We start from the raw sequence: 12,630 nt of genomic DNA, 5'->3' as shown, positions 1-12,630 counted from the left end.
CCAGGAGGCTCGGCAACGGAATAATTCTTCTTCTCATAACAATTCTTTCCAAATTCTGTGCGACGATGTCGCGATTAGTATGGTAATAAGGTGCGATGACATGGATAATTCCCGACTTGACAGCTGTCTTTGGTCGAACTTGTCTGCGCTAATGCTTGATATTGTACAGATACATGACTGTAGGAATGGGCCATACCACATGTGTAACCCAACATAGCGCAGTTGTGACCGGTTGTCTCATGCGCAACGAAGGACATGAACTAACCTTCAATACATATTATGGGCCACGTTGTCAATCTGTTTTCCCCTCGTCGCCTCAACTCCAAAATATCTCCTATGATATATCTACTGCGTTCGCTAGCCAATTACCTTCAACATAAGACATCGGCGGCCGCACTCGTTGCAGAAGTGGTGACTACTCAACAGTCAACAATGCCCAAAGGACACACCCGCTTCACGATGCGTGTTGGCGACGGGGTACCTAAGAAGCCTGTCATACCCCATCGATGTTACCGCCGTGAACGACTCGATCGAGAAAAGAGCCTGAAGAGCAGGATCCGCTGTAACAGTCATTCTGAAGCATTGCGCAATGTGGCGAACTTTACTACTACTACTGCGTCTATTCCAGCCCGTTCTGACATGGCGAACGTTAGGGCATTGAGCGTGTCTGTAGCCATCGTCGTTACAGCTGCGCTCTTCTGGATTTTTCGGGATAGGTAGATTGGCAGAGCAGACGTTGAGTTGTGTTGAGTTGGGTCCTGACAATCCTTTCGCTGTCGTGATTGCTGGCTGTGTGTGAATGAGACGGAGGCTGGCTCCTACATGGCTCCAGCGAGGATTTTCCGAGAACTTAATTACGTTGATCAACAAAATGCGCGTCTCTACTGCATCGGAAAAGAGTTATTCGCATAACAGTTCGGATAGTCCTGATTTGGTGAACGGTGGCGTCGGTGCATCGGGACGCTGAAAGTAGCCACCTCTACATCGACTATGCGACTGCCTACAATGTTACAATTCACGTGTTTTATTTGTCGGGGCTTCGTTTGCGATCGATGCTTTCTGCTGCAATTACAAGAGTTGTTGATGGAAATCCGTTGCTGCCTAGGGAATGTGTGACTTGTCGAGGTGGCAAGCCTTGTCTGTGCGGTCATGCACTAAAGATTTTCGTCCCCAGCGCCGATGGACCCTTGCTTAATTTCCGCTACTCCTTCCATCGATATCATCAGAATCAAGTGCCGAGCTCACCTACATTGAGCGTATCTCTCCCCAAACTCCCAATTCCAGGCGATTGGTCATGGGCCGTTCGTTTATATGTTGACTTTGCGCCGGTACGCACCGTGTGGCGCGTGTCCTGTGGTCCAATCAGGATGTCGCGTACCAAACAGAGCACTTTGCTGACATACTCCAGTCGTTCCGTAGTATAGGCTGCGTGCTTCTGTCATGATGCCGCGGAAACCTTTCCTGGGATTGAGGCGTTTTCGTCATCATCTAACTCTAAAGCTCTTTGGCCGCCCCGACACATTCACAAACCATCTGAGGGTTTTCGTAGGCTACGATCGTCGGCCAGAAAACATGCAGAAAATTGGAAGGTTATTATCGGGGGGACGCAGCCCGCTACCTGAACATTTTGGTCGAAAAGCTCGTATACCCGACCTTTTTGATCGGAGAGATCAAGTTTACCTGGCGCTTGAGGCCCAGCGGTTGCATTGGCATATGCCCCCACCGTACGCCTATCATGATCTGCTTGACGCTGCAGCGAGAGTGGGCCGTATTGAAGGGATCATGGGCTACAAGTTCAAAGACAAGATGATTTGTATCGAAGCGCTCAAGACCACTTCGGCGACTACACCGCTTTATTTCAATGGAGTCATTCATCACATAGACAAAAACAACCGCCTGGCATTGCTAGGTGATCGAGTTATCTCTTTAGCTCTATGCGATGTTTGGTTCAAGACAGGAAATACCAATGGTATGTACTGCATATAGCTCTGGTGCTTAAGCTAATACAGCGAATAGCGGAATACACTTCGATGCAGCCGGATATAGAAAGCAGAGTTGGTTTGGGTAAGAAAGGATACGCGCTCGGTATAAACGACAATCTGCTTCTTCACGATCGGCACCCCTACACATTTAATCATGTTGCCGAGGCCTTCGAAGCTGTTCTTGGTGCTATCTACTTGGACTCTGGGAACAACATCGAAACCGTCAAGGAAGTTATCACCGGAATCAAGCTCGATCGTCACAAGGGATTAGAAGAGCAGATTACGGCCCAGGATCGTCTGGACAATAAAAGGCTTGCGGCGCTGCAGTACTCTGATTATATGAGGAACCAAGCTGCGTACACTAAAAAAGCCCAGCTGGAGCATGATGCAGCACTGGCAGCGAAAGAAGCAGCAAAACTGGCGGAAAAACAGGTGGCAGATCAGCCTAGAGAGGAGGCGCAAGAAGACAATATGTCCACCAAAAGTCAAATACACGATGGACACTCGGGAACAGTTCAGCCTCAAACTAAGAAGAAGAGCAGCGTTGCGCTCACACATGCGGAGGCCTCGAAAAATCTAGCCGATTCCGTGATCGAATATCGCACGAATGGTCACCCGAGTGACGCAAAGGATCTGGGCCGACTTGCTAGACAAGACGCGCAACGCCAAAGTCCAGCCTCGAAGGGAAAAGCACCATCGCAGAATGCCAATCAGGGATCAGATTCAAAACTGCAACGACGCGCGGTCGTAGCTGCCAACAAGCTATCGAAAGAAGGCTACCTATCAAATGATGTCTTGGAACACGATGACAAGAAAACAGTCTCTAAACGCCAAGATTTGCCAGTATCTCACGTCGAGAACCAGGACAAGGTAGTCACCCTAGGCACCAAACTATCGCCGGAGGAAGAAGCAGATGAGTTTGTCGCATCGATGAAGTTTCCAGCAGAAATAGAATCATCTGAGGGCTTGAAAAGCAGTGAAAAACGCATCATGAGAATAGCATGGGACATGGCGGTACGAAAATGCGCCGACAGCATCAGAATTAGCGAGGAGAGAGACTTTGAGGGAACGTTTGCGCATAGGTTGAAGCGAATGGTACGGTACCAGGTAAATGCTGGTTTAGTAAAAAACGAAACGAAAGAAACGATTAGGCTTCTCCGCCTGTCAGCAAGGCTTCGAGGCCACAGCTGGGGAGAAAAACAGGAGAAGACATATCGCAAGACCAATTCAAAGGTTCCAATCAAACCTAGTCGAGAGACAACACAGGCACCGGTGAGTGTTTCACCAGAACCGAAAGCTGCGACGGCAACGAAAGCAAATCCTACACCACAAGAGACAGATCCTGCACTGGAGATAGTAGACACTGTACTAGAGAAAGCAGAGCCTCTACTAGAGACTGGTATGAACAACGATAAGCCAGCCCAAAGACGCTCAGACTCGCCGAAGGAATCCCATCTTGCAGACGCAGCCACCACAGAGATGGAAGATGAAAAGAACATACAAGTGCGCACCAAGGATGTTGAATCACTAGAAAGAGATATCCTGAACTCGCATAACACCGTATGGCAAACGGTCGATACCGCAGATGCGTCAACATCAGAGCAGCACAGCGGACGCACAACTCGTGCACGCCGTTCTGCTGCGGATGGCCAGGCGGAGAAGCCATCTGCTCCAAACGAATTTTTCGAATCGGACACGGACAGGTTCATGTCTACCATCACGCAAAATGATTCAGAAGCGTCCGACGCCCCTCAACCGAAACCTCATGAGGAATCTGACATGCAGTCTTCGGAATCTTCCAAAGAGCTAGAGGAATCGCCCGCTCCGTCTGCAAGGACAATATATCCCAAACGTCCCAAACGAGCCACGCGTCGTCGATCACAACATCCATGATTGCTTTTGCTCCTGGCTACAGGTACGCCAGCTGCTTGTCTATTACCGGATATGCGTCGATGCATGTGTACAATATAGTCCGAATGTATGATAACTCAGCGAGACATGCCTTTACAGCTGCATATCCATGCCTGGAAGAGTACGTGTAACATATTTGTCGCAATATCGAGATACAGAATGCGAATCTGCATTTACCCGCTTCCAGAGCCATTGACGTCTGCTTTTGAGGTCTTGCAGCTTGGCAAAGGCATCTATCTTGACCAATTTCACAGGAAATTAACGATTAGTGAGCTACTGAACATGTCGCCAAGTATCAATACGAGTTGTTGTCGTCGGTTAAGTTGGCATCGCGTCTGTGCATTAGGCGGCAACCTCGAATGTACTAACCTTGTCTCTACCAGCGGCACAGCGAGACGTCTACTAAAGTACCATGTTCCTCGCTTCAACCCTCGCCGCAAGGAGTTTGCACAAGTCGATTTCAATATGGCATCCCACAAGCGCCCACGACTTCCACCCACCCAATTAGCCGCCATAATGAACGACTATTACACCTTTTTGACCACTCTCTACATACCATGTTCAGCTTTGAAACATCCGCCTCTGGGTGGTTGGCCGAACATTACTGCGGAGGCGACAAAGTGTCTGGACAAATCGCATGTTGTCATTGAGGTCATGAAGCATTTACCATACATCGATGAGGCCGAGTCAGGCGAGATGATCACGAACATTCACTACAAGAGCGACGTGGTAGATTATTCCACATACACGAAACAAGACTTTGAGAAATACAATGTATCGTATGGAGAAGACGGGCTCAAAGTTTGCATTGAAGAGATGGAGGAGCGGAGAAGGGAAGATGAAGAGCAGCAGGAGCAGGATAACGAGGAGGGTGAAGAGGAGAACAACGACACGAATGAAGATGAACAGAACAGCACCAACGAGGATGAAGAGGAAAACGAAGACGAAGAAATCAATAGCGACGACGAGAACGCACCGCATGACGAAGGTTACAGTTCCGACGAAGAAGAAGACTTCGGCGACGACCCCGACTCCGTCGACATAAAAGACATCCTCCTCCTATCCATGGGCTACGAATCCGGCGGACGGATCCTCCTCCTCGACGTACACAAAGGCATCATCCACGAAGACATAGTTCGCTGCAACATCGTCTCTGGCGTATGGATAGAAGACTTCTTCGACGATATGAAGGACAAGCTCAGAAGGCTGGATTGCGTACCCGTAAGAGGCGAGTTCTACGAGGGCGTGTCTGAGGTGGAGGATAATGGGTCGGTGCCTGAGACTGCCGATGAGTCTTTGGATGAACATGACGAGGAGCATGTGAAGGTATGCAAGAGGATTTATCGCAGGTTTGGGTGGCCGGGGAGGGAGTATAGGAAGGATGAGGCGTTGGAGGCGGTGGAGAAGTATCGGGTGAGTGCTTGGGGTTATTGATGCGGAGGTTGTGATGAGGCATGGAGTTGATAGAATGAATTGAAACAAGATACCATAAACGAGTTATCCTAGCGCCGCATAACCGTAGCCGTTGCACTGATTACAGTAGCAACCGCGGTGATCACATAACGCCACGCATTAGTCCTTGCCCAAGTCTCAGCAATAGTCTTCATGTCCACCTTCTCAGCCCACTTCTTCGCGGCTTCACTCGCCGTATCTTTATCTGTACCCTGCCCAACACCTTTCAAAACAACTCCCTCATCGCGCAATATCTCTTGAGCCTTCCACTTTCCCGCGCCATTCACTCCTGGCTCCATGTACAGGGCTGTGTACGGGATGATACTAGCATTTACAAGTCCTGCAACAGCGTACAGGAGCCTTGCGGAAGAAGATTGATCATTGCAAAGGTAGGCGAGGAGAATGTTACTTGAAGCGCCGGATAAGATGAGAGGCGCGACGAAAATAGGTGCGAATTGGTAGGCTTGAAGCCATTGCTTTGCTAGGAGTTTTGGTGGGGCGTGCGTGATGAGGGGTGGCATGACGACATGACTGTATGCGAAAGTGAAGCCTGACAGATTCAACTATTAGCGGGCTTATTTGCATGGTTTTGACATCAATGTACCTGTGTATATGGCTGGCGCGATGGTTGCGATTGCTTGTAGGATGGGCACGATGGGGATGGAAGACTCGTTCATCGCGGTTGGTTACAATGAGATGGCGCTCGACGTGCGGTGGAGAGAATATGCCGTACGCAGGATACTGTAGGAGTAATTTGAAGTGATCTGTCAATAAGGCGTAGATGTAGGCGCTCGGGGTACAGAGCTGACGTACTAGCGCGGTGTTTTGGATGCATCAGCATGCCTTAGCTGCATATTCTGGAACAACAGTAGAACGAACGAGATCTTCCAAGATCTACATGGGCTGAAGCATGTATTTATAGCATCGATATGATCTGCACCTAGGCTTTTGTGCAACGACGATCATGTCGTTTCGCGCAGCCCTGTCGTGAAATCAGATAAGCCCTACTTGTACAGGTATACTACAACTGATCCAGCAATCCCAAGACCTCTTGCCTGAGTTCACCCAAACCAACATCCTTCTTGAACCCCAATCTCCGGCATTGCACCTCTAATTCTCTCCTGTCTGTCCAGCCTCTGCCTAACACAACGACGACAGGATATCCAATCAATTCTGCATCCTTCAACTTCCACCCTAAGCTCTTTGCTACTCGATCATCCAACACTAGATCCACATCTCCATACCGACCTTCACCATAGATCGCGTCGTACACTTCTGCCGCGTCGCTCTCATCGACCTTTGGAGATGTGAGGATGACGGCTTCATAGGGTGCTATCGCCCTGGGCCAGTTCAGCCCTTCAGCGTCTGAGAGCAGTGATGCGACAGCTCCGATGATGCGCGAAACGCCGATACCATGGCAGCCCATTTGTATTGGAGAGGAGAGGTTCTGGTCTGGTAGTGCGACGACTGCGTTGAGGGGCTTGCTGTAGCGGGTGCCGAGGTGGAAGGTGTGGCCTACTTCGATGGCTTTCTGGACGTCGAGTTTGCCAGTGGAACACCGAGGACATGGATCGCCAGTTTCGACAGGCGTGAGATTTAGTTTGGAAGACAGAGGATTTGAGAGAGACCTATCATTCTTATCGAAGACAAGGGAGGGGTCGAAGAGGTCGATGGTATCTGTTTTCTTTCGGAGCAGAGAAGCGAGTGATGAGGATTCGATGCCGGTGTCCAGCTCGATCTCCTCTGGAAGGGCTTTCTTGACAGCATGAAGATTGACATGCTCATGTCTCTGTCTTACATCCGTCTCAGTTTCGGATGGACGTGGTATCCACACATTGATCTTTGTCTTCTTGTCGACGCTTATACCTGTGTACGCCAACCAGCTGTCGGTACGTGACGCTACAGCTTGGCCGCTCTTTTCCACAAGCTCTTCGTTGGCGACGTAGTCGCATGAGTTGCAAGACCACACGTTGTCCTCGCCCTTTGGAGATACAAAATGATACTCGTGGCTCAGTTTGCCTCCCATGTTACCAGAATCGGCATCGGCGACTAGGTACGGCAGTCTGAGCTCGTTGAACAGATTGTTGTATGCTTCCCGTACTTCTTCGTAAGTCTTGAGCGCGGCTTCTGTTGAGTGATCGAATGTGTAGAGATCTTTCATCATGAATTCCTTGGCCCGCAATAGCCCTTGTCTTGGTCTTCGTTCGTCGCGGTATTTGCGTCCGATCTGATACAGCCTCTGTGGCAGATCCTTATATGAATGTACCATACTGGCTACAAGTGCGGTGATCTCTTCCTCATGAGTTGGCGATAGTAAGAAGCCAGATTCTCTTCGGTCTTTGATGCGCAGGAGTTCAGAGTTTGCGGAGTAGCGACCGGACTGCCGCCATAACGATTCCGTGGTGATGGAAGAGAGCGAAAGTTTCGAAGCACCAATCGAGCTCATGTGCTTGTCGATTAGCGATTCAAGCTTATTTTGAACGCGTAAACCTAGGGGTAGGAGATGAAAGACTCCTGAATGTGCCTGCGCATGATGAGACAAGTGCTAGAAGTCAAGAGGTTGTAGATGTATACCTGACGGAGAAAGCCACCTCTAACGAGAAGAGAGTGGGACTCATCTGAAGAGTCGTTAGTCAACGAGTGCTAGTCGCTCTCATGATCCTCACCTTGCTCGCTGTCGTGGGGTGATATACCACCCGTTGGTGCCCAGAATTTGGATAATCGATTTCTTGAGTCGGTCTAACTCGAACATCAGCCTTATCACCAAGAACATGGAACTTGATTGGGAACGACTTACACCTATAAATCTAGCATGTCGAAAGCCTTGTATTGGTGTTCGCTGTGATCGCGATTGCCATGCAGCTCTACGAATATACGCCGCCATGCGCGCACCACAATGATGATATATGATCAACTTCAAACAGGAAGCTTGGAGTCACACTGTAGGTTTCAAGACGGAAAAGAGAGTGTGGAAATGTTGCATGTTCCGTAAATGGTGGACGACAGCGGGAGATCTGCCTCCAACATGACGAGCACAGACCACTTCGAATCTCAAAGCGCATGGAAATATTTGGAGATCGAACCCATCTCTCAATTGCTCCACGACCACATCTCACGTAAGCATACCAACTATTATACTGAGACTGTGTCTCTTCAGAAAGTGCTAACCGACATCTAGAATGCCTCCACGGATACGCATCAGGCCACGCGCCCTCCGCGCCTGCACCTCGAACCCAACCCACCCCATCTCTCTACCCGCAATCGCAACCTACGCCACAGTAGCAGCGACCACCCCCGCACCTCCAATCCAGCAGACATACAAAGCCGCACCGCCAGTACTACGATACCCACCCACGCAACCACCCTCTCACAAGCCACCGGAGGTCCGCAAAACCCAACTCCACCGGCAATACCAATCGCTGCTCCGATCCTCGCCTCTGATCTTGATATTCCAGCACAACAATGTGAAAGCGGTAGAATGGATGAGCATAAGACGGGAGCTAGCCATTGCCCTCCGCAAGCTGGATGCCGAGAGAGTGAAGAACGGGCAAGAGACGCTTGCAGAGGAGGTTAAGATGCAGGTCATCCAGACCAACATCTTCGCAAGCGCACTGCGCGTCGTCGAGTTCTTCAACCCGGAAACTTCGACAATGGATCATGCGCAACATCCTACGGACCCGCGGACACCGACGAGCGCGCAGATACCGCAGACGAGTAATGACGCTGAGGACGAGCGCTTCACACACGGTCTGTCGAGACGGGCATATGAAATTGCGAATAACAGGAAGTTGAAGTTGGAACTGGAGCCTCTGCTCTCGGGTCCCCTTGCTATTGTAGCGTTCCCTGACGTTGCGCCGCAATACCTCAAGACCGTCCTGTCCATCCTCTCGCCTTCGAAGCCCGGATTCCCCGCTCCAAGCCGAAAAGCGAACCCAGACTACTACGAACCAGCCGTTCAAGCTGGTCTCCAGAAGCTGATGCTTTTGGGTGCGCGGTTAGAGGGCAAGGTCTTCGATGTGGACGGCACAAAGTGGGTTGGTGGCATTGCTGGAGGTATCGACGGTCTCCGCGCTCAGCTTGTGCATATGCTGCAGGGTGTTGGTGGAAGTCTTACTGGTGCTTTGGAGGGCGCGAGCAAGAGTTTGTACTTTACTGTTGAGGGAAGGCGAATGGATATGGAGGAGAAGGAGAAGGGTCCTGTTGAGGAAGAGAAGTCGTCATAGAGTCAGGTTGAGGTATGTACAATAAGATCGGCAACGTTGAAGAACATCATGTAAAGCTCCGCTGGCGTACATGGATGCTACAAACTGTATTAGACCGAAAGCAGTACTCCATAGGTGCCTCGGTCTCTGAGTCGCTGATCATCTTTGTGACCCTACGCCTTTCCGCGATAGCAAACTCATCGTTGAAACCCTACTAGTCTGTGTCTTCAACTCTACATAAATTGCACTTCTCATGGCTACAACAGGTACAGATGGATTGCCAATATGGTATTGGTCCGTCGTAACAATCACTCTTCAATAGTCAGCAAGGATTCGACAAAGCGTACGTGGTCGTCGACTTACACAATACCACACTAGCTCTCCACGTTTTCGAACACCAGGGTAGCAAGCTTTGGGAAAGCAGACAGTTTCCTCCATTGTTCGATTTGATGGATTCCAATTCTGCGTGTCGTGAAGATGGGATTTGGAGATATGGTCCGTCCGCTGTAGTACAGGTCAGCCCGCATCATAGGCACTTCGTTATTTGGAACTTACCCCGCACGACAAAGGGCAGCAGTAGGCATTGTGATGCCCTCTCGGCATGTTCGAAGCCGAAAGGCCGTAAATGTTGTTGTTGGTGGTGGACGGTATGCGTGAGGCCTCAGGTTCCCTACCTGCTGACTCTACAAGCGCGTAGACTCATCGGGTAAGCGCGCCAATCAATCAACACCTGGACATGAACATGACATGCCGCCTACCTAAATGCATGCACATAGCCCGCCTGTGCTGACGTTTAGACCTATGGTATCCCGAGATGTTCAGCCTCGTAGGTCGCCCCGCTATCTGCGATGATAGCAAAGTGCTCCGTTAGATGTAAGCCGCCTTCCCCGTCGCTTCATGGTGGCTACTGTCCGAACATTCCCAACTCATTACTCAAACGAAAACGCATGGAGCATGGCATCTACCAACCGCATAGTCCATGGAAGAAGTTTACGGATCGACGGGAACCAACACACCTGCCCGAAGACGATGTCAGGCTGTGCACTCCAGGCCAAACGAGCGCCCAGATAATCGAGAGATTCCTAGTTTACGAAGAACTGAAGATTCGAATAGACGAATCGGTACCACGTCGACGGCAAGTCCTAAAAGACTTTTTGATCGAAGTCATTCCAGCCTTTCCACGTGGAATAGGTCATTATTTGCAGGACGTAGAAAGATACAGCAAGGACGATCACATCGCGCTTGTAGACGACCGGCAAAACCACGAAGGATGCGTCAAAAAGATGCCAACAAAGCACTGTGACGATTGTGTAATTTACTCGAGATCAGTCAGCATTCCTGAACTTTGTGCTCGGTTGCAAGAAAAGGTAAATTAACCCTCGCTCTAATAAAGTATGGACGGTGGCTTATTCTATGCTAGAGAAGGACATACAAGGCTGAGAAGCGGATAATGTACGGTTGCCAACTCGAAAGATAGACCTCAGTGCAATCACGCATGTTAATCTTCCCAGCTTCATACCAAATCTCACATCAGCGGCAGCCGTGGGTTTAGCGGCAACAGTCGCGGAGCGATCAGCTGTCACACTCCGGGCTTTCCTACATAGATATCTAAAACGGGAAGTTATTTTCAGCGCGACTACGGTAAGCTTATCTGACCATATTTTCTGTTTACTAACTGTTCAAGACTTGGGGCTTCTTCTTCGAAATACATATACCATACCATGCAATGCGCCGCGGGCCGCTTGCGGGCACTGAAGATCCAAGACTGACAGGGGGCAAACGCCTCCGTAAGACCGAGCCTCTGCCACTTAGATATCATTCCAGTGACAAGGAAGATCTTTATTACCACGAAGCTCAGACTTCATCACTTTCCTGGGGTGCTGATGAGTGGTTTTGGACGGAGCTATGTCTGGTAGACACCTACTTCGGCTCCGAGGAAGAGCACAAGACCTATTTCGCTGGATGTCAGGAAGGCGATGGATTCGATCCTGCGTGTGGTGGCAGATATTCGGTGACTGCTCTGGGCTTTGATCCGAGAGAGTACTTTCTAGTGAAGCTCTGGTTTCGGACTGAACAGGTAGTCACGGAGTACAGTGCACTCATCGAGACTTTCAACATGAGAATGGATGAATACGTAAGTCGAATTGATGCACTGCAAAAGACATCTCTAAAGACACTTGAAGGCACAAACTATCCGACGCGTTTTCGAAGACGACAACAAAAGAACAAATACAAGGACCATAAGTGACGTTATCGAAACAACACAAGTGTTTATTGACAACATCGGCGGTATAGTCGACGCTTGGGATACTTTCCGTCGCACTGAGCTGTCGCTCTTCAACACCAACATATCCGAAAAGTCGCTGTGGCCAAAGTATATCAATAGCATCATACGAAACGTTGCAGAGCTAGATCGACTACGCAAAATACTTCTTACGAAGCGAGACCGCTTCAAGTTCAAACTCGATAGCGTAAGTTCAACCCCACTGTTCATGGCATATATCTAATGCTATACAGCTCCACACTGTCTCCAGCCTCAGCCAAACAGAGACAGGAAATCTCCAAGCAAAGACCGCAGTAAACCAAGGCGACGACCTAAGGATGCTCACCAAGATGACCGTTGTAAGTCACCCCATACCGATCCATCGCTCTTACACAGCTTCACCAAGAGCTAATCGTGACCCTCATAGTACGTCGCCTTCCCTTTACTTTTCACAACAGCATTCTTCAGCATGGATTTCGTCACAGCGAAGTACCCGTGGGCTGCATTCTTCGGGGTGTTGATGCTAATGTCGTTGTTGAACTACATGATCGCTTCACCACGGAGCTCTCAGAGAAGATGGAATGAGTGTAAGGCATGGATCAGTACCTTCTTAGTAAACTGGACATACAATCGAATATAACACATCACCACGCAAAGTCGCAACATGTTTATACTTTACGATTCGATTCGTTTTATATAGGTATCCACATATGCTGCGTGGTATCCTAAGGGTATCATGAGGGATCTGCCTGCCCAAATATGCACACTTCGAAAGATTTGTAGTGGAAAATAAAAAGGACTCCCCTTCTTTCTTCGAGAG

At 49.6% G+C, this 12,630-nt stretch overlaps 4 protein-coding genes across 4 annotated transcripts; 3 read left to right on the top strand and 1 right to left on the bottom strand.

Annotated features, from left to right (window-relative positions):
- Positions 1-1,966: 1,966 nt before the first annotated feature.
- Positions 1,967-5,269, top strand: J4E78_005334 (uncharacterized protein; the record flags this gene model as incomplete). Its single annotated transcript, XM_049365955.1, has 4 exons — positions 1,967-1,973; positions 2,017-3,808; positions 4,277-5,219; positions 5,243-5,269. The coding sequence occupies 4 exons, from the start codon at positions 1,967-1,969 to the stop codon at positions 5,267-5,269; spliced, it is 2,769 nt and encodes a 922-aa protein (XP_049222670.1).
- Positions 5,270-6,366: 1,097 nt separating this feature from the next.
- J4E78_005333 (uncharacterized protein) lies at positions 6,367-7,791 on the bottom strand (the record flags this gene model as incomplete). Its single annotated transcript, XM_049365954.1, has 1 exon — positions 6,367-7,791. The coding sequence occupies one exon, from the start codon at positions 7,789-7,791 to the stop codon at positions 6,367-6,369; it is 1,425 nt and encodes a 474-aa protein (XP_049222669.1).
- Positions 7,792-8,524: 733 nt separating this feature from the next.
- Positions 8,525-9,568, top strand: J4E78_005332 (uncharacterized protein; the record flags this gene model as incomplete). The annotated part of the gene is made up of 1 exon (XM_049365953.1): positions 8,525-9,568. The coding sequence occupies one exon, from the start codon at positions 8,525-8,527 to the stop codon at positions 9,566-9,568; it is 1,044 nt and encodes a 347-aa protein (XP_049222668.1).
- Positions 9,569-11,273: 1,705 nt separating this feature from the next.
- On the top strand, positions 11,274-12,222 carry J4E78_005331 (uncharacterized protein; the record flags this gene model as incomplete). The annotated part of the gene is made up of 4 exons (XM_049365952.1): positions 11,274-11,681; positions 11,731-12,018; positions 12,065-12,169; positions 12,217-12,222. The coding sequence occupies 4 exons, from the start codon at positions 11,274-11,276 to the stop codon at positions 12,220-12,222; spliced, it is 807 nt and encodes a 268-aa protein (XP_049222667.1).
- Between the last annotated feature and the right edge of the window lie 408 nt (positions 12,223-12,630).

The sequence above is a fragment of the Alternaria triticimaculans genome, assembly GCF_023758025.1.
Source record: "Alternaria triticimaculans strain BMP 0046 chromosome Unknown scaffold_6, whole genome shotgun sequence".
Lineage (NCBI taxonomy): Eukaryota > Fungi > Ascomycota > Dothideomycetes > Pleosporales > Pleosporaceae > Alternaria > Alternaria triticimaculans.
The sequence above is the reverse complement of the archived record's forward strand: the minus strand, read 5'-3'. Positions and strand labels throughout refer to the sequence as shown.